This window comes from Pituophis catenifer, unplaced genomic scaffold, assembly GCF_029215685.1.
Source record: "Pituophis catenifer annectens isolate HBS135680 unplaced genomic scaffold, rPitCat1.0.hap2 SCAF_10, whole genome shotgun sequence".
NCBI classification, from domain to species: Eukaryota; Metazoa; Chordata; class Lepidosauria; order Squamata; family Colubridae; genus Pituophis; species Pituophis catenifer.
In genome coordinates, this window is record NW_027256890.1 from 28,792,732 (window position 1) to 28,812,043 (window position 19,312).

At 43.4% G+C, this 19,312-nt stretch overlaps 1 protein-coding gene across 2 annotated transcripts; it reads right to left on the reverse strand.

The window, feature by feature from the left end:
• Positions 1-1,961: 1,961 nt before the first annotated feature.
• On the reverse strand, positions 1,962-17,751 carry POLR3GL (RNA polymerase III subunit GL). Of its 2 annotated transcripts, XM_070950729.1 has the most exons (8): positions 17,688-17,751; positions 11,704-11,838; positions 9,412-9,541; positions 8,919-8,987; positions 8,149-8,205; positions 5,043-5,116; positions 3,728-3,841; positions 1,962-2,416 (listed from the first exon to the last, which is right to left on the reverse strand). In XM_070950729.1, the coding sequence occupies exons 2-8, from the start codon at positions 11,827-11,829 to the stop codon at positions 2,330-2,332; spliced, it is 657 nt and encodes a 218-aa protein (XP_070806830.1). In that variant the 5' UTR covers positions 11,830-11,838; positions 17,688-17,751; the 3' UTR covers positions 1,962-2,329. The 2 variants fall into 2 exon arrangements, with proteins under 2 accessions (XP_070806830.1, XP_070806829.1); XM_070950728.1 differs by lacking the exon at positions 17,688-17,751 and having other exon boundaries at positions 11,704-11,932.
• Between the last annotated feature and the right edge of the window lie 1,561 nt (positions 17,752-19,312).

The window sequence follows — 19,312 nt, forward strand, 5'->3', positions numbered from 1 at the left end:
AAAATGCTCACAAAATTTGCTTTTTTTTTCAGTGCTGTCACAACTCCAAATGGTCCCTTAAACAAAACAGTCGTTAAGTCTGCCTGTATCTTGTTCATGAGCATGGGTGATTTGGGTAACAACTATGCCAAAAAAAAGAGAGGATCTGCTGCAGTCACATGGTGCCTCACTTAATGACCACACGGCTTAAAAGAGTCCCAATTGTGTTCATAAGTCGAAGGCTACCTATATTAGGCCCAAAACTTTGCAAGCTTTTGGCCCAGCCAAATTTCACACCTGCCCAAAAATTCCTATTCATCATTTGAACGGCAGCTTGATCAGGGGGCTGGACTAGAAGACCTCCAAGGTCCCTTCCAGCTCTATTCTATTCCTCTTCTATTTCCCCAAAGGGCCAGGGAGACCTTGGACTGAAAAAATCGGGGTGGCCTGACCCACAACCAGGGTCCTACACACTCACTCCCTTCCACCTGGAACCTCCACCTGGGCAGGTGGGCAATTTTGAGCTACAAGAGATGGCAAACTCCTCCTATCATTTTATTTCCGGATCAAACATGGCACCCAGAGGCCCCTTTGTATAAATATCCAACTTCTGACTTTCTTTTAAGTCAAAAGGAGATTGACACGGGCATCACCCCCAAATTCACAAGGTTAAGCCCAAAGGCTCATTTCTGCTGAAAGGGGAAGTTGGATAAACATGAAACAGAGGTTTAAATTGCAATCTGAAATTTTGCAAGCACATTTAAAAGAAGAGAAGTCATGAATACAAACACCCCACCTCTCCCACCTCCCCCCCCCCAAAAAAAGGCCTCAATTTGGCAGCTGATGAGCTTCAGGATCCAGAAAAATATCTTGAGTTTACAGCACAAATTGTACTATTTTTCCGACAGCAATGAAAATCTGAAAAATCACTCCAAACTCGTGTCTACAAAATTGGGTTCCTCTTTCCTTAAATTGGGGCTAAACCAGCGTTTTTTTTCAACCGTGGTAGCTTGAAGAGGTGAACTCTGGGAGTTGAAGTCCACCCAATCTTGAATCATGCTGAGTGGGGAATTCTGGGAGTTGAAGTCCACCCATCTTCAAATGTTCTTGCTTATTTATGTGGAGGGCCCTTTCTCTCCTTTCCTCTATTGTGAACCAAAAATTTTTTTAAAAACAGGGGGGCATCCACCCCCTGCCCTTTCTGCAAAATTCCCCTCTTCAGTGGGGTCTTTTTCTCCCAGCACTCTCCAGACAATCCAAACTGACCCACAGAGCAGATCCAGCTCTGGATGAAAGTTCTTGAGATGTTCCTCAAAATTCAGAAAGTCCTGAGGAGGAACTTTCTCCCTTCTTCTGCTTTGGACCACAAGCAACTCAAATCCTGCTGGATCAGAGCCTGCTGGTGGGACTGGCCAAGGAGGATGGGTCATGGAATCCAATGCAGGCCAAGGAGGATAGGTCACGTAATCCAAAGCAGGCCTAGAAAAATAGGTCAAGTCATCCAAAACAGGCCAAGGAGGATAGGTCATGTCATCCAACACAGGCCTAGAAAAATAGGTCAAGTCATCCAACACAGGCCAAGGAAGATGGGCCATGTCACTCAATACAGGCCAAGGAGGATAGGTCATGTAATCCAACACAAGACAAGGAGGATAGGTCATGTAATCCAACGCAGGCCACAAAGGATAAGTCATGTATTGCAATGCAGGTCACGTCATCCAACACAACCCCATTCCCTCAGCTCCAAAGATTGTGGTTTATGGATGTTTTTGGAGACTTCCAAGCAAAGTCCTGGAGAACTTCGGAGCAGCACAAGAATCTGCTCCACCTAGACCCTTTTCGGAGGAAGACTCCATCATTGGGAGGTTGAATGGCGAATGGCAACATGGAGCAGAGATGCCATCTAGAGCAGGGGTCTCCAACCTTGGCAACTTTAAGACTTGTGGACTTCAACTCCCAGAATTCCTCAGGGATTCTGAGGGTTGAGGGATTCTGGGAGTTGAAGTCCACAAGTCTTAAAGTTGCCAAGGTTGGAGACCCCTGCTTTGCTGGCTGAGGGATTCTGGGAGTTGAAGTCCACAGGTCTTAAAGTTGCCAAGGTTGGAGACCCCTGCTTTGCTGGCTGAGGGATTCTGGGAGTTGAAGTCCACAGGTCTTAAAGTTGCCAAGGTTGGAGACCCCTGCTTTGCTGGCTGAGGGATTCTGGGAGTTGAAGTCCACAGGTCTTAAAGTTGCCAAGGTTGGAGACCCCTAATCTAGAGACTGGACACCCCTTTCAAGACCTCTCAAGGATGAGATCGCCAGAAACTTCGCCAGGAGGCCTCTGCAACCGGCCAGCCCACTGACGACCTCAATAGATGGCTTCGTCCATATTATCATCGCTGTCTCCCCCAAAATCTTCTCCGTTGTCAAAATAGGACATGATGTAGTCCGTCTCCTGCAGCAGCAAAAACACAACAACAAAAAAGGAAAACAGATGAAATCCGACACTTTCAGAGCCTGCTAAAAAAAACTTATTCAGGTGGATGGGAGATTTAAATTTTAAATCCACTTTTGTCAGAAGCTGGGATGCGGTTCCAGGCCAGAGATGCCTGCGTTGGAGATGTGGTGCAGACTCCAAACAGCAAATTGGTCAGGATGGGCAGCATTTAAAGTTTAAAAATAAAAAAAGAAAGTAAAGTAAAGTAAAAATATAATAATATAATGAAAAATATTAAAATTAATTGAAAAAAATAATTAAAATAAATATAATGAAAAATATTAAAATTAATTGAAAAAATTAATTAAAATAAAACAAAAAAAACCAAAATAATAAAACAAAACAAAATAAAATAAAATAAAATAATAAAATGAATAAAAATAAAGTAAAATAAAATAAACTAAAATAATAAACTAAAATAAAGTAAAATAAAATAATAAATTAAAATAATAAAATAAAATAAAATAAATAATAAAATAAATAATAAACTAAAATAATAAAACAAAATAATAAAATATAATAAAATAATAAACTAAAATAAATAAAATAAACTAAATAAAATAATAAACTAAACTAAAACAAAATAAAATATAATAAAATAATAAAATAAAATAATAAAATAAATAAAAATAAAATAAAATAAAATAATAAGCTAAAGTAAAATAAACTAATAAAATAAAATAAACTAATAAAATAAAATAAAATAATAATCTAATAAAACAAAACTAAATAAATAAATAAAATAAAATAATAAACTAAAATAATAAAACAATAAAATAAATAAATAATAAACTAAACTAATAAAACAAAACAAAACAAAATAAATAAATAATGAACTAAAATAATAAAACAAAAAAATAAAATGAAATAAATAAATAAATAATAAAACAAAACAAAACAAAACAAATAATAATATAAAAATATAAAATAAAATAAAGTTGTGGGAGCTTCATCACTGGAAGCTTTCCAGAAGAGACTGGACTGCCATCTATTCAGAAATGGTATAGGGTCTCCTGCTTGGGCGGGGGGTTGGACTAGATGACCTATAAGGTCCCTTCCGACTGTTGTTATTCTGTTCTATTCCTCCAATTCAGCGTTTCTCAACGGTGGCCATTTCAAGATGGACGGACTTCAGCTCCACGGTGGCTGAGGAATTCTGGGAGTTGAGGTCTACCCATCTCCAAATGGTGAACATTGGGAAACGCTGCTCCCACTAAAACTCAGAGGCAGCCATTTTGGGGCCTTTGCCTCTGCGGTAGTTTCTCTTACCTCTTCAAACTCTTCTTCATCATATTCTTCCTCCTCTTCCTCCTTGCCTTCTTCGCCCTCTTCCTTCTCCTCTTCCTCTTCTGATGTCACTTCTTCCTCTTTCTTCTCCAGCGTCTAGGAAAACAATTAAGCAAACCTGATCAAAATTTTGGGTATTTGGCAACCGGCGCACATGATGATGACATTTGCAGAATCCTGGGATTGTGTGATTGTGCCATTTGCGACCTTCCCAGCCTGCTCCCTACAAGCAAAGCCAAGGGGGGGAGCCATATTCACTTAATGACCAGCGATTCGTTTAACAACCATGGCAAAAAGGTTGTAAAATCAGGCGCAGCTCTCTTTAACAAACGCCTTGCTTAGCAATGGAAATTCTAGTTCCAATTATGGTTGTAAAACAAACCAAAGTTTGCTCCATCTCTTGATATTGTGGTTAGATGCTGGGCAATCCTGGAAACGGGGAGGATTTTCATCTCGAGAAATGTACGAAAAGAATTTGGAAATACAAGTCAATCCTTGATTTATGGCCACTATTTCAGTTGCTAAGTGAGACAGTCGTTAAGTGAATTTTGCCCCATTTTACAACCTCTCTTGCCACAGTTGCTAAGTGAAACCACCGCAGGTCTTAAGTTAGTAGCATGGTTGTTAAGTAAATCTGACTTCCCCACTGACTTTGCTTCGCATAAGGGGATCACGTGACACCACGACCGTCATAAGTATGAGTCACTTGCCAAATTTCGAATCACATGACGATGGGGATGCCGTTAGGGTCGTAAGTCTGAAAAACGGTCATAAGTCACTTTTTTCCGTCCCATTGTAACTTCGAAGGTCACTAAAGGATCTGATGTATATTGAGGACGTGTATGAGAAGAATTTCAAAAAGAGACGCAGTGACTCAGTGGCTAAGACGATGAGCTTGTTGATTGAAAGGTCGGCAGTTTGGCGGTTCGAATCCCTAGCGCTGCGTAACGGGGTGAGCTCCCGTGACTTGTCCCAGCTTCTGCCAACCTAGCAGTTCGAAAGCAGGTAAAAAATGCAAATAGAAAAATAGGGACCACCTTTGGTGGGAAGGAAACAGCGCTCCATGCGCCTTTGGCATTGAGTCATGCCGGCCACATGACCACGGAGACGCCTTCGGACAGCGCTGGCTCTTCGGCTTTGAAACGGAGATGAGCACCGCCCCCTAGAGTCAGGAACGACTAGCACATAGGTGCCAGGGGAACCTTTACCTTTACCAATGAGAAGAATATGGAAATAAAGGAGGAAAAAACCGTATTCTGTCCCAGCCCGGTTCCTTCTTGAAAGGAGTCTCCCTTACCTCCAGCTTCTTAATGGCTTCCTCCTTGTCTGCAGGCACTTTGGGTTTCTGTTTGGGAACTGGAACCACCTGCCCTGCGCCAGAAAGAAACCAGAAATGCTGATTATTCTGGCCAGCCACTCTCCTGCGACTGTTTTCGGCCAGGCTACAATCAAGGAGCCAATTCATAGAAAAGCAAAACTCTTAAATGTCATGGGTCAGTTGCGGGCACCCTGCGGGCCTGAAAAAAAGGCACAAAATACAGAATAACAGAATTGGAAGGGACTTCAGAGGCCTTTTAGTCCAACCCAACGCCCTTGCTCAAGCAGGACACCTGATAACTTTGTGGATAAAGGGCTGTTCAATCTCTCCTTGAAAACCTCCAGTGATGAAGCAGGAAGGAAACCGTTCCACTGATTAATTGTTCCGTCCGGAAGTTTTTCCTTAATTCCAGGTTGCTTCTCTCCTTGATTAGTTTCCATCCGTTGCTTCTTGTCCTGCATCTTCAGGGGCTCTGGAGAATAGCTGAACCCCCTCTTCTTTGGGGCAGCCCCTCAAATACTGGAAGACTGCTATCATGTCACCCCCAGTCCTTCTTCTTCTTTTTTTTTAAATTTGATTTATATGCCGTCCTTCTCCAGAGACTCAGGGCGGCTTACAATGCGTTAAGCAATAGCCTTCATCCTTTTGTATATTTATATAAAGTCAGTGTCAGCACTTTAACCTGCATTTACTCTAGTGCTGACATAAGGAGAAGAGGGGTCAGATGGCAAGAGGACGCTTGACTTCTCACCTACTTATTTTCCCTGAAGATAATATCCCCTAGGAGATGAGATGGGAGGGGGGACATTCCTGGGAGCTGAAGTAGTAGATATGGGGGGAGTGATTTGGGGTCAGGAAGTCAGTATTGGCTACGCCACAATCGGGGACAGGTTGTCGTGCTTAATAAAATGAAAGATTTCTTCAAAGACTATTTGTTTGGAAATGCAATTTATTTTATTTGAGACGACATCGAAACCTGACAGTCAGCTTATTGCCCCCACAAACTGGGTCCTCATTTTACCTACCTTAGAAAGGATGGAACGCTGAGTCAACCTTGAGCCTGGTGAGAGTCGAACTTACAGTAATTGTAGACAGCTGGTGTTAATTACAATGCTTTTAGTCTGCTGAGCCACCAGGCCCCTAGCCATGCCAAATTCCTTCATCACTGGAGACTTTCAAGAAGAGACTGAACTGCCATTTGTCAGAAGTGGTGTAGGGTCTCCTGCTTGGGCTGGGGGTTGGACTAGATGACCCACAAGGCCCCTTCCAACTCTGTTCATCTGTAATCATCCTGCAACTGTTCTTCATATATTTCTACCTCCAGCTCCCTAATCCTCTTTGTGCTCTTCTCTGCACTCTTTCCAGAGTCTCAACATCTTTTTTTTATATCATGGCGACTAAAACTGGATGCAATATTCCAAGTGTGATGGATGTAATATTCCAACTCTAACCCTAACCAAGGCATTATAGAGTGGTAATTAACACTTCACGTGATCTTGAGTCTATCCCTCTGTTATTCAGCCTGGAATTGCATTGGCCTTTTTGGCAGCTGCTGCACACGGCTGGCTCCTATTTAAATGTTTGTCCACTAGATCCCTCTCAATGTCCTTAAACATCAGCTGGCAGCCCACAACATCTGTTGGATGACATCAAACGTTGTCCTCACACACTGACCGAAGTGATGGGTATTCTAGTCTGAAGCTCTTGGACAAAGGCACATTGGATGGACTGATGCTCTCTGATCCAGCTTTCAGATTTGATCAAATAGCATCTTCCCAGTGTGCCCAATGGCAACGAGAATAGAATAGAATAGAATAGAATAGAATAGAATAGAATAGAATAGAATAGAATAGAATAGAATAGAATAATATACAGAATGAGAGAAGAGAAAAGAGAAGAGAAAGAGAAAAGAGAGTAGAATAGAATAGAATGGAATGGAATAATATATAGAATGGAAGAAAAGAAGAGAAGAGAAGAGAAGAGAAGAGAAGAGAAGAGAAGAGAAGAGAGAATAGAATAGAATAGAATAGAATAGAATAGAATAGAATAGAATAGAATAGAATAGAATAGAATAGAATGGAATAATATATAGAATGGAAGAAGAGAAGAGAAAGAGAAGAGAAAATAGAATAGAATAGAATAATATATAGAATGAGAGAAGAGAAAAGAGAAGAGAAAGAAAAGAGAAAAGAGAGTAGAATAGAATAGAATAGAATAGAATAGAATGGAATGGAATGGAATGGAATGGAATGGAATGGAATGGAATGGAATGGAATGGAATAATATATAGAATGGAAGAAGAGAAGAGAAGAGAGAATAGAATAGAATAGAATAGAATAGAATAGAATAGAATAGAATAGAATAGAATAGAATAGAATAGAATAGAATAATATATAGAATGGAAGAAGAGAAGAGAAAATAGAAGAGAAGAGAAGCTGGAAGGGACCTCGGAGGTCTTCTAGTCCTTCCCTCTGCTCAAGCAGGAGAACCTATATCATTTCAAACAAATGACTGTCCAGTCTCTTCTTGAAAACCTCCAGAGATGGAGGCACCCACAACTTTTAGTGGCAAGCTGTTCCATTGGTTAATTGTCCTCACTGTTAGGAAGTTTCTCCTTAATTCCAGGTTGATTCTCTCTTTGATCAATTTCAAACCATTGCTTCTTGTCCTGCCCTCCGGCACTTGGGAGAATAATTGGACCCCCTCTTCTTTGGGGCAGCCCCTCAAATACTGGAGTAATGCTATCATGTCACCCCTAATTCTTCTTTTCTCTAGAGTAGCCAAACCGTTCTTCATAGGTTTAAGTCTTCAGGCCTTTGATCCTCTTAGTTGCTCTTCTCTGAACTTTTTCCAAAGTCTCAACATCTTTTTTGTAACGTGGGGACCAAACCTACTTGTTCAATTCCAGGGAATTGAATGTTTCCATCATTATTAGCTCTACCCACCAAAAACAGCCTGAAATCAAACCGGCAAACTTTGCTCGCATTAGTGAGATTTTCCTTACAGAAAGAAATGGGGTCAGCTTTCCTGCTGCAGGAGTTTGGGGAAATTATATTTTTCCTCCACAGATAATAAAATTACTTACTTTGTTTTCGAGTCTTCTTCACGCGAATTTTTAGTTCTGGAGGAAGCTGCTTCCAATCTGCAGAGATCAGCAAAGATTTAATCGAGCAATTAAAATTTAGTCACTTGGGCTCCAATGTGCTTTGGTGGGATTTAAAAAAATAAAATAAAATTAGAAACTCTGCATCTCTTGGGCATAATTTAGAGCAGGGATGCCCAATCTTAGCAACTTTAAAACTTGTGGACTTCAACTCCCAGAATTCCCCAGCCAGAATGATTTCAAGACAAGGTGATTCTTAATCCTTCCCCAAGATTAAGGGGGAGAAACCCCCAGTTTTGGCTCCTGTACCTTTGTCACTATCAAACTATTTAGTACAGTAGTCCTTGACTTACAACCGTTCGTTTAGTGACCGTTTGAGGTTACGTCACTGAAAAAACAGACTTCACATGTATGACTGTTGTTCTATGGTCACTTAATCAAAATTCAGACACTTGGCAGTTTACTGACTCATATTTATGACGTTTGCAGTGTCCCAGAGTCACATGATCCCCTTTTGCAACCTACTAACAATCAAAGTCAATGGTGGAAGCCTGATTCACTTAACAACCGTGTTACTAACTGAAGAACTGCACTGGTTCCCTTAATGATGGCAAGAAAGGTCTCAAAACGGGGCAAAGCTCACTTAATAAATCCCTTAGCAATGTAAATTTTGGGCTCCATTGTGGTCGTAAATCGAGGACCTTCCGTACAAGAATCCCCCAGAAATCAAAACATTTTTTTCCCAGCCTCACCTGGGTTCCACTCCATGGCGTTGTCCGCCGGACCCGCCATCTGATATTTGTCGGAATAGCGCTCGATATCTGGAGAAATTAAAAATTTGGGAATTAGCGATGCCCTCTTTAAATAACGGAGGGTGAGAAGATGGAGGAGGCGAGCAGGCCGAGATGGCGGGCAGAGTAAAAGCCGTCATTAGTTGGGAATCATGGCGCAGTCACAAATGTCCAAAGTTTAGCTCCCTTCCCTTGAATTCCGCTGACCCTTCTCTAAGCGCCAGTTTAGCTTGACCATTAGCAGGCCAGATCCTTGTGTACAAGAGCTGCAGATATTTTGAATGATGGGAAAACTAGCAGGTAGAAAAGAAAAAAAAGAAATTAAAGAAGGGGAAAAAAAGAAAAAAAGAAGCGTAAAATCCCATGCGCGATTCGATGACATCACAGAAGCTCAGCCAACCACGAGGCAGAAATTATTTCAAAGGACTTCACGGTTTTCTCGGCCGCTCGATACCTTTTTTGGGGGCCGAAGGTTTGATGAAATACGGCAGATTCTTCATGGCCCCCCTCAGCTCCTGCTTCAGAGCCAGCATGTATTCCACCTCCTCTCCGGCCAGCAACGGAAGCGGCTTATATTCCAGCGGCTACAGAAACAAGCCAGAATCAAGACAAAACGTGAGAAAGCTTCGGCTCCCTTCCCCACAGCACGTTTCATCGGGCTATTAAATTAACCCGTTTTCTTATTGATAAGTTTAAGACCCTGAAGCAGCAACAACCCGACCGGTGAGTTCCCACAATCCGGTAAGCCACAATTAAACAAACCACAGATGCTTCATGTGTTGTGGGAATGCAGCCAGTATTCCTTTCGCCGATCCAAGAAAGGGGGAGCCTTAAAAATCAAATTTGGTCTGGTTACAGGTAGTCATTTAATAGCACTGAAAAAAGTGATTTATGATTGTTTTTCGTTGCAGCATTCCTCCTGGTCACCTAATCCAAAAAAATAATTTTCAAAAATGGAAGAGGAGCAAGTAAAAGAAACTATGATAGCATAGTAGCTAAAAATTTTGAATTCTCTATAGAATTGGACAAACGGCAAAAGTTGCGGGACAGAAACTATAAATTGACATTGTCCACTGCATATAAAGAAAACTTATACAAAATATTTTATAGATGGCACTTCCCTTCAGCAAGATTAGCTAGAATGTTTAAGAATATGTCTGCTAAGTGTTGGAAGTGCAAACAAATGTCCACATGTGATGGACATGCCCAAAATAAAAAAAAAACAACAACAAAACTACTGGACCAAAGTACGCACCGGGCTAGAAAAAATGATAAAGAAACATATAGATTTAAAACCGGAAATATTTCTGTTGGGCATCATACCAGACAAATAGAGTAAAAGAAATGCATACTTAATAATACATGTGTTAACAGTGGCCAGAATCGTGTTTGCACAATATTGGAAGGGCGATCAGATCCCCACAGAAGATAATAAGAAAAATTTTAGAATGTGCAGAAATGAATAAACTAACATTTGAAATTAAGGAAAAGGAAGACACTGAATATTTGGAGGTATGGGATTTGTTCTATCGACGTAAGAGAAACAGGAGTTAGAACTTCAAAAACCATAACAGAAAGATTAATCTTATTATTAGGATTGTTTACCGTAACTTATTAACTTTGATTAATTTTTATTAGTATTAAGAATAGAATAGAAAATAGAATAGAATAGAATAGAATAGAATAGAATAGAATAGAATAGAATAGAATAGAATAGAATAGAATAGAATATTCTTTATTGGCCAAGTGTGATTGGACACACAAGGAATTTGTCTTTGGTGCATATGCTCTCAGCGTACATAAAAGAAAAGATACATTCGTCAAGAATCATAAAATACAACTAATGCAATTAATATGTATTGATGTTATGAGGGAAAAGCACTGTTCTTATGAGATTACTATTAGAGAATACTATTATCATTACTGTGATGCTTATCACTCAAAGGAACTATAACCAGACAACTCTATATGGATTTTGAATATGTTGCTCTTTTTTATTTATATTAATAAAAAGAAAAATTATTTTTAAAAAAAGAAACAAAAAAATAATTTTCAGCCTGTAAGACCCACATTGAGTCCGGGAGTATAGCTATGTCTTAAGGACTTCAAAAGTCCAAAAAGGGTGAAACCACACTCGAACTCAGGACCCATCACAAAAAAGAAAATTTAAATGCACGGGCACTGAAATATATTCAAAAATCTCCCAAAATCTACCTCTGGAGACAAAAATGGACGGAATTATCTTTACGTTGAAATGACCTAAAGATCGTTCAGTGATATTTCCTTATAAAATACTCGTTTCCCCGAAAATAAGACCTCCCCTGATAATAAGCCCAATTGGGCTTTTGAGCGCCTGCACTAAAATAAGCCTCCCCCCCCTTGAAAATAAGCCCTTCCCCAAAAATATTTAAACGCAGAGTTGGAAATCAGGTAAGACGGCAAGAGGAGTCCCATATTGCTCCACGCGCTCCAAAATAATAAAACCTCCCCGAAAATAAGGCCAAGCGCTTATTTTGGGGTTCAAAAAAAAAAAAAAAAGACAGGGTCTTATTTTTGGGGAAACACGGGTAGATTGTCCTCGAGTTATGACTGTTTGTTCGGTGACCTGTTAGGACCTGTGCTGAAGGAACGGGCCTAGGATGGTCCTGGAAGTGCGGTAAGATTTTCTGAAAAGCAGTTTTAACAACGAAGGGAAAAATTTGGGGAGCGTCCAAGGAAGGAATTCAAAGGAAACTGAGCAACTCACAGGGAAGAGGGGTGATGGCTTCAGGGTGGGAGGGGGCAACGCCTCCCCCTTCCCGATGCCCACCGCCTCAACATTGAAGGTCATGTGGGCCCCCCGGCCCCTTCCTCTTCCACCTCTTCCAGCCATGAGGAGACCCTGGTTGGGGGAAAAAAAAACCATTAAAAAGATTACACAGTCTTAGAAGTCAAGAAGTCCCAAAATAAGCGAGATCAGGAATTTCTGCAGACGATAGTCCTTGACTTCTAACAGTTCCTTTAGTGACCATTTGAAAAAAGTGACATGGCCGTTTTTCAGACTTACGACCGTTGCAGCATCCCCATGGTCACATGATCCAAATCCAGCTGCTTGGCAACTGACTCATATTTATGACGACTGCAGACGGTTGCAACCTTCTGACCGGCAAACTCAATGGGGAAGCCAGAATTAGCAACTGGGTTACTAATTTAACAGCTGCAGTGATTCACTTAGCAACTGGGGCAAGACAGGTCGTAAAACGGGGCAAAACTCACTTAACAACTGTCTTGCTTAGCGACAGAAATTTTGGGCTCAATTGTGGTCGTAAGCCGAGGACTTACCTGCGTTCAATTACTGCATTATTTAAAAATATTTAATTATTTTAAACTGTTTTTAAATTTTGTATGTTCTGTTTTTTACTTTGGCTGTTCACCGCCCTGAGTCCTATTTGGAGAAGGGCGGTATAGAAATGGAAACAAATAAATAAATAAAATAAATTTGTATTGGACTCCACTGCTGTGACATGAACCAGAGTGTCCCATTCAGACATTACTAAATTGTTTGTTGATCTGGGTTTAGACAGGTCAGTGATGGCTAACCTTTTTGCCGTTGCGTGCCAAAAGCGGGGGGGGGGGGTGCGGGGGGTTTGTGCGCCTGCGTGCCCACACCCATAATTCAATGCACCCCGCACACGTGACACCCCCGCGCTCTCCCCGCTTTTGGCATGCGATGGCATGGTGAGCCCGGTAGACCCGTTTTTTTCATCCTCCCCAGGCTCCAGAGGCTTTCTTGGAGCCTGGGGAGGGCAAAAACTGCCTTCCCCCCCGCCCCGGAGGCCCTCTGGAGGCCAGAAACGGCCCATTTCCCAACTTCCAGTGGGCCCGGAAGGCCCGTTTTTCACCCTCCCCAGGCTCCAGAGGCTTTTTAGGAGCCTGGTTAGGGCAAAAACTGCCTCCCCCCCCCCCCGGAGGCCCTCTGGAGGCCAGAAACGGCCCATTTCCTGACTTCCAGTGGGCCTGGAAGGCCCGTTTTTTTTGCCCTCCCCAGGCTCCAAAGGCTTTTCTGGAGCCTGGGGAGGGCGAAAACTGCCTTCCCCACCCCCCCAGAGGCTGGAAAGAGTCCATTTCCTGACTTCCGGTGGGCCCGAAAGGGCCGAAAATCAGGTGGCTGGCGCACACATGCATGCTGGGAGCTGAGCTAGGGCAACACTCACGTGCCCACAGATACGGCTCCACGTGCCACCTGTGGCACACATGCCATAGGTTCGTCCTACGGACATAGGTCATGAGAACACAGCCTGGGTGGGGGGCGCGTTTTCCCCACCGCTGCTGCTCATGGCTCCCCCCTCCCTCCCTTAGGGTCTCAGAAACTAGATCTAAGCGACTGCAGCTAGAAATACAGTTGTTCAACGCAATCTTTGTGACTTTCCCAGCAAATATGGGAAGGAGAGAGTGGAGTGGGTATGCTAGATCTGGCTGCAAACATGCAAGCCACCACCAGAGGGCACCAAAGACACGGCAGTATCTGCAAGGCAGGAGTCATACTTGGGGGGAAAAAATCACAGTTGATTGACATGAAGACAAACCATTTAAAACAAAGTGTTTTTCAAACTTGGCCATTTTTAAGATGCAAGGACTTCAACTCCCAGAATTCCCCAAAGAGCATCCCTTTGCAAGACAAGGAGCCTTGGTGGTGCTGTTATGTAGCACTTAGCTGCCAGCTGCCTGCAATTACTGCGAGTTCAAATCTCACCAGGCTCAAGGATGACTCAGCCTTCCATCCTTCCGAGGTAGGTAAAATGAGGACCCGGATTGTGGGGGCAATAAGCTGACTTTGTATAAAAAAGAACACCGCTTGGGGGGGGGCTGAAAGCCCTACTAAGCAGGTCTATACAAAAGTATGAAGGCTATTGCTTAAAAGCATTGTGAGCCGCCCTGAGTCTTTGGAGGACAGCATATAAATCGAACCAATCAATCAATCAATCAATAAATAAATAAATAAATAAATAAAGGAGGGGCATGGAAGGTATTTCAGTTTGCTGTGATCTTCCTCCACCTTAATAATAGCAGGAAAAGCCATCCTAGAAATGGGCTCCCTGCAAGCTGAAAGATAGTTCTGCAGGCAAACAAAAGGAATTTTTTTAAAATAAAAAAACCCCAGTTTATTCAAACTTGGTCCCCTAAAGATGGGTGAACTTCCGTCCACTTTAACTCAGCCAAGTTGGAGAAACTCCGATTCAAACTGTCCTTATTTATCAAATGGGCAGCACACAGCAATAGATAAAACACAAACAATAGCAAATACTATACATATAACAGTAATGCATAAATTATATCACTGGAGGTTTTCAAGTAGAGACTGGGGATGGTATAGACTAGACTAGAGCCTAAACGCTTGAGCTTGAGATACTCCGGTATAGAAAAACGCTGCAGCTGTCCCAAAGATGCCTGTCATGCTCAAGAGTTTCCTGGCCCACCCATTGTCAAGGACTTAAATGTCCAGCGGCCATTTGAGGCAACTGGACTCCCTTGTTTTTCTTTGAAGACGTTTCGCTTCCCATCCAAGAAGCTTCTTCGGCTCTGACCGGATGGTGGGGAATGTGGGTACCGGCATCTCGGTTCCGGAAGAATATTCCATCGTTGGCTATAGAGGGTGAGGTGTTGCCCCCTGTAGAAAAGGTGCGCAATTTAGGCGTCCTCCTGGATTCACGGTTGACTCTGGACGATCATGTAACGACCGTGACCAGAGGGGCATTTGCGCAGATTCGTCTGGTGCGCTAGTTGCGCCCCTACCTGGACCGCAATGCCTTACGCACAATCACTCATGCGCTCGTCCCCTCCCAGATCAACTACTGCAATGCTCTCTACATGGGGCTGCCCTTTTTTTTTTTTTTTTTGTAAATATTTTTTATTTATTTTTTCAAATTTAAACATAAAAACATAACTTCCAAGAGCAAAAATCTCGATCTGGTCATAGATGGTTACCACGCTTACATTCCTTTCACAAGCTCAATTCACAATTTCCATTACATCTTTTATAAACAAACAAAAAAAGAAAAAAAAAGACGATAAAAAAGAAATTCAAAACTTAAGAAAAAACCAATTTTACCTCAAATTTCACATTTTCATCTATATAAATCCATTATATCTATCCAAAATTAGTTTCAAATTCACTTTCACTCATTTTTACAGCTGCATAACAATTCTAAACATATCTTTATTCTTCTTTACCTTATATCTTATACAAGGCATATCAAAATAATTTTTACAATATTCTAACCTCTTGTTAAGTGCTCGCCTTACAATTTTATCACCATTTATTCTTAGTTTCAATTCAATACCACTCCATTTTTATTATATTTTATAAAACAACATTTTATCTCATTTTAATCCTTTGACCCTTATCCTCAAATCAGTTTACCTTAGGTTTTTTTTTCCTCCCAGTTTACATATTACACAGATTTCTCACAAAGGCATATTTTATTTACTCCAATTTCTAATATATTTTCCACTATATCTCCCTCTAATATTTAACTATCTTCCAGCTTGTTCACATGGGGCTGCCCTTGAAGACCACTCGGAGGCTTCAGCTGGTGCAGAATGCGGCCGCGTGGGTAGTGATGGGAGCGTCCCGACACTCTCATGTTACACCTCTCCTGCGGGACCTGCATTGGCTACTGGTTCCCCTCCAGGTGAGATTCAAGGTGCTGGTAATTACCTATAAAACCCGACATGGCTTAGGCCCAGGATACCTGGCGGACCATCTGCGGCCAGCGACAGCTCCCCATCGCCCGGTGCGTTCCCACAGGGAGGGCCTCCTTGGGGTCCCGTCGGCCAGAGAGTGTCGACTGGTGACTCCCAGGGAGCGGGCCTTCTCTGTGGGCGCACCTACCTTATGGAATCAGCTCCCCCTGGAGCTCCTGACCTTCGCTCCTTCCGCCGTGATCTTAAAACATGGTTATTTGGCCTGGCCGGATTGGACTGAAGTGGTTTTAAATGTGATTTTAATGGGTTCTTATATTTGTTACATTTTATCATTGAATTCTGTATTTATTGTATTATAGCCGCCCTGAGTCCTTTGGAGAGAGGGCGGCATACAAGCCCAAATAATTAATTATTAATTAATTAATTAATTAATGGGTTTATATTCCGTGCAGACAATCTGGTCCTTTGCATCCTTTTTAGAGGGTCGTTGAGGCCACTTGGACCCTGAGAACACAGATAAAACTCCAAGTGGCCTCAACGACCCTATAAAAGGATGCAAAGGACCAATTTGTCTGCAAGGAGTATCAATCCTTCCGTTCCCCACCATCCGGTCAGAGCCGAAGAAGCTTCTCGGATGAGAAGCGAAACGTCTTCAAAGAAAAAAAAAAACCCAGAAAGTCCAGTTGCCTCTTGAGAAAAAAAAGCACCTTTGGGAAAACCGTGGCCTGGATGACGGAGAATCTCGACAGACTCCGCTTCCGTAGAAGCCTCCAGGCCTGGCAAAACCTCCAGAGGATCTTCTGGAAAACCAAATCCAGGAATCCTGTGTGCCTGAAGAGCTAACTTTCTCCTTGCAGGAGGGAATCTATTTCTAGGGTGGCTGTTTGCTGTTGTTATTACAGATAAACAAGGGTTGGGAGGGACCTTGGAGGCCATCTAGTCCAGCCCCCTTTCCGAGCCGGGGATCCTACATACCGTTTCTGACTGAGAACAGATGAACAGAGTTGGAAGGGACCTTGGAGGCCATCTAGTCCAGCCCCCTTTCCGAGCCGGGGATCCTACATACCGTTTCTGACTGAGAACAGATGAACAGAGTTGGAAGGGACCTTGGAGGTCATCTAGTCCAACCCCCTTTCCAAGCAGGGGACCCTACATACCGTTTCTGACTGATAACAGATGAACAGAGTTGGAAGGCACCTTGGAGGTCATCTAGTCCAACCCCCTTTCCGAGCAGGGGACCCTACATACTGTTTCTGACTGATAACAGATGAACAGAGTTGGAAGGGACCTTGGAGGCCATCTAGTCCAGCCCCCTTTCTGAGCCGGGGATCCTACATACCGTTTCTGACTGATAACAGATGAACAGAGTTGGAAGGCACCTTGGAGGTCATCTAGTCCAACCCCCTTTCCAAGCAGGGGACCCTACATACCGTTTCTGACTGATAACAGATGAACAGAGTTGGAAGGCACCTTGGAGGTCATCTAGTCCAACCCCCTTTCCGAGCAGGGGACCCTACATACCGTTTCTGACTGATAACAGATGAACAGAGTTGGAAGGCACCTTGGAGGTCATCTAGTCCAACCCCCTTTCCAAGCAGGGGACCCTACATACAGTTTCTGACTGACAACAGATGAACAGAGTTGGAAGGGACCTTGGAGGTCATCTAGTCCAGCCCCCTTTCCGAGCCGGGGACCCTACATACCGTTTCTGACTGATAACAGATTAACAGAGTTGGAAGGGACCTTGGAGGTCATCTAGTCCAGCCCCCTTTCCGAGCCGGGGACCCTACATACCGTTTCTGACTGATAACAGATGAACAGAGTTGGAAGGGACCTTGGAGGTCATCTAGTCCAGCCCCCTTTCCGAGCCGGGGACCCTACATACCGTTTCTGACTGATAACAGATTAACAGAGTTGGAAGGGACCTTGGAGGTCATCTAGTCCAACCCCCTGCCCTAGCAGGGGACGCTACATACCATTTCTGACAAATGGCAATCCAGAAAACCAAGGCATGCAGCCCCCCCGCCTTTCGAACCCCCCCCTTACCTGCTCCGACCCAGCAGAGGACTTCCTAGCGCGCTATATCTCCCTTCGGTCTGCGCCCGACGCGAATCGAACGCCGTCAGAGAAGCCGGATACTCTACGTTCGAAAGGGGCGGAGCTTCTGGTTCGGCCAGCCAGTGAGAGAGGCGAGAGCTGCTCAGGTTCGATACGCGACGTTCGAAAGGGCGGGGGGGGGGAGAAAAAAAAAAACTCTGGTTGGGATAGCCAATCAGGAGGAAGAAGGGGGGGAAGGGGGCGTGGCTTGCGGGGCTGTTGAAAAAAAAAAAAAGGGCGAGCTGAGCAGGGCTGTTTGCGTAAGGAGGAGCCGCTAAGCCACTCCCTTGAGTTCCCATCATCCACAGCCTTGTAATGGTTGCGTTATAAGTAAGGGGAATCAAATCGATATAAAATAAGGGTCTGTTTTATAGGCGTTTCGTTGATCTTGGAGTTGTTTTGGGAGTTTTAATGGCAACTTTACGACCGGTGGACTTCAACTCCCAGAATTCCTGAGCCAGCGTAGCTGGCTCAGGAATTCTGGGAGTTGAAGTCCACCGGTCGTAAAGTTGCTATAGTTAAGCCCCCGCCTTAGATCATCGCAAATTTCCCTTTAAAACTCCGCTAGGGGGCAGCCTCGCCTCTCCAGAAAAGCTCACTGAGGCTGGAGTAGGAGAATGAGACGGGATGGGATGGGGCACCACCTGGAAATCCTAGGAAGTAGCTTCCTCTGAATTGAAGAGTCTCTCTTAACCTTTTCTTCGCTGGAAAAGCTGGCCGAGAAAACAACCCGGCTGGGTTCTGTACCAAGGCTAATAAACCAAGATCTCTTGAATGATGGCTTAACATGCTGGCTTACTTCACTCAACATAAGTGCAGCGCCGATTGTCCAAAGCGGATCTAGCGGGTTGGATGAACGCAGCCAATGGGGTGATTGGCCTGGGGGAAGCCAACCAGATGTGTGTTCACAGGGGTCCTGTCGCTGGGTTTACAGATGCAGATTAACAGAGTTGGAAGGGACCTGAGAGGTCATCTAATCCTACCCCCTTTCCTCCTTATTTCCAGATTGAATCTCTCCTTGATCAGTTTCCATCCATTCTTCCTTGTCTGGCCTTCGGGTGCCTTGGAAAAATAGCTTGGCCACCTTCCTCCTCTCCGGGGCAGCCCCTCAAATATTGGAAGACTGCTATCATTTTTTTTAGCTTTAGTACAGGTAGTCCTCGACTTACGACGGAGTCATTTAGCAGCCGATTAAAGTTTCAATAAACCCCGGGTCTGACAGCTGGATGGGGGGGGGCTCTCTCTCCCCCTCGCTTCAGACATGTGACCTTCATTTGGGGAGCTCAGCAACCCATCTGCATTTAAGGCCATTTGCCAGGTCCCCATGATTGCAATTGATGACAGTTTTCTGCCATCCCCTCCCCCCACATAGGGAGCAATGGGCTCACTTAACGACAGCTGCAAAAGTTGGGGAAAAGGGGTTTGATCGCATGGGTGATCTTGACGATCGTTCCGACTTGATAACCATAATGAGCGGGCTCTACGGGTAGTCCTCGGCTTACGACCACAATGGAGCCCCAAAATTTCCACAATCCACAGTTGTTAAGTGAAATCATGCCCCGTTTTACAACCGT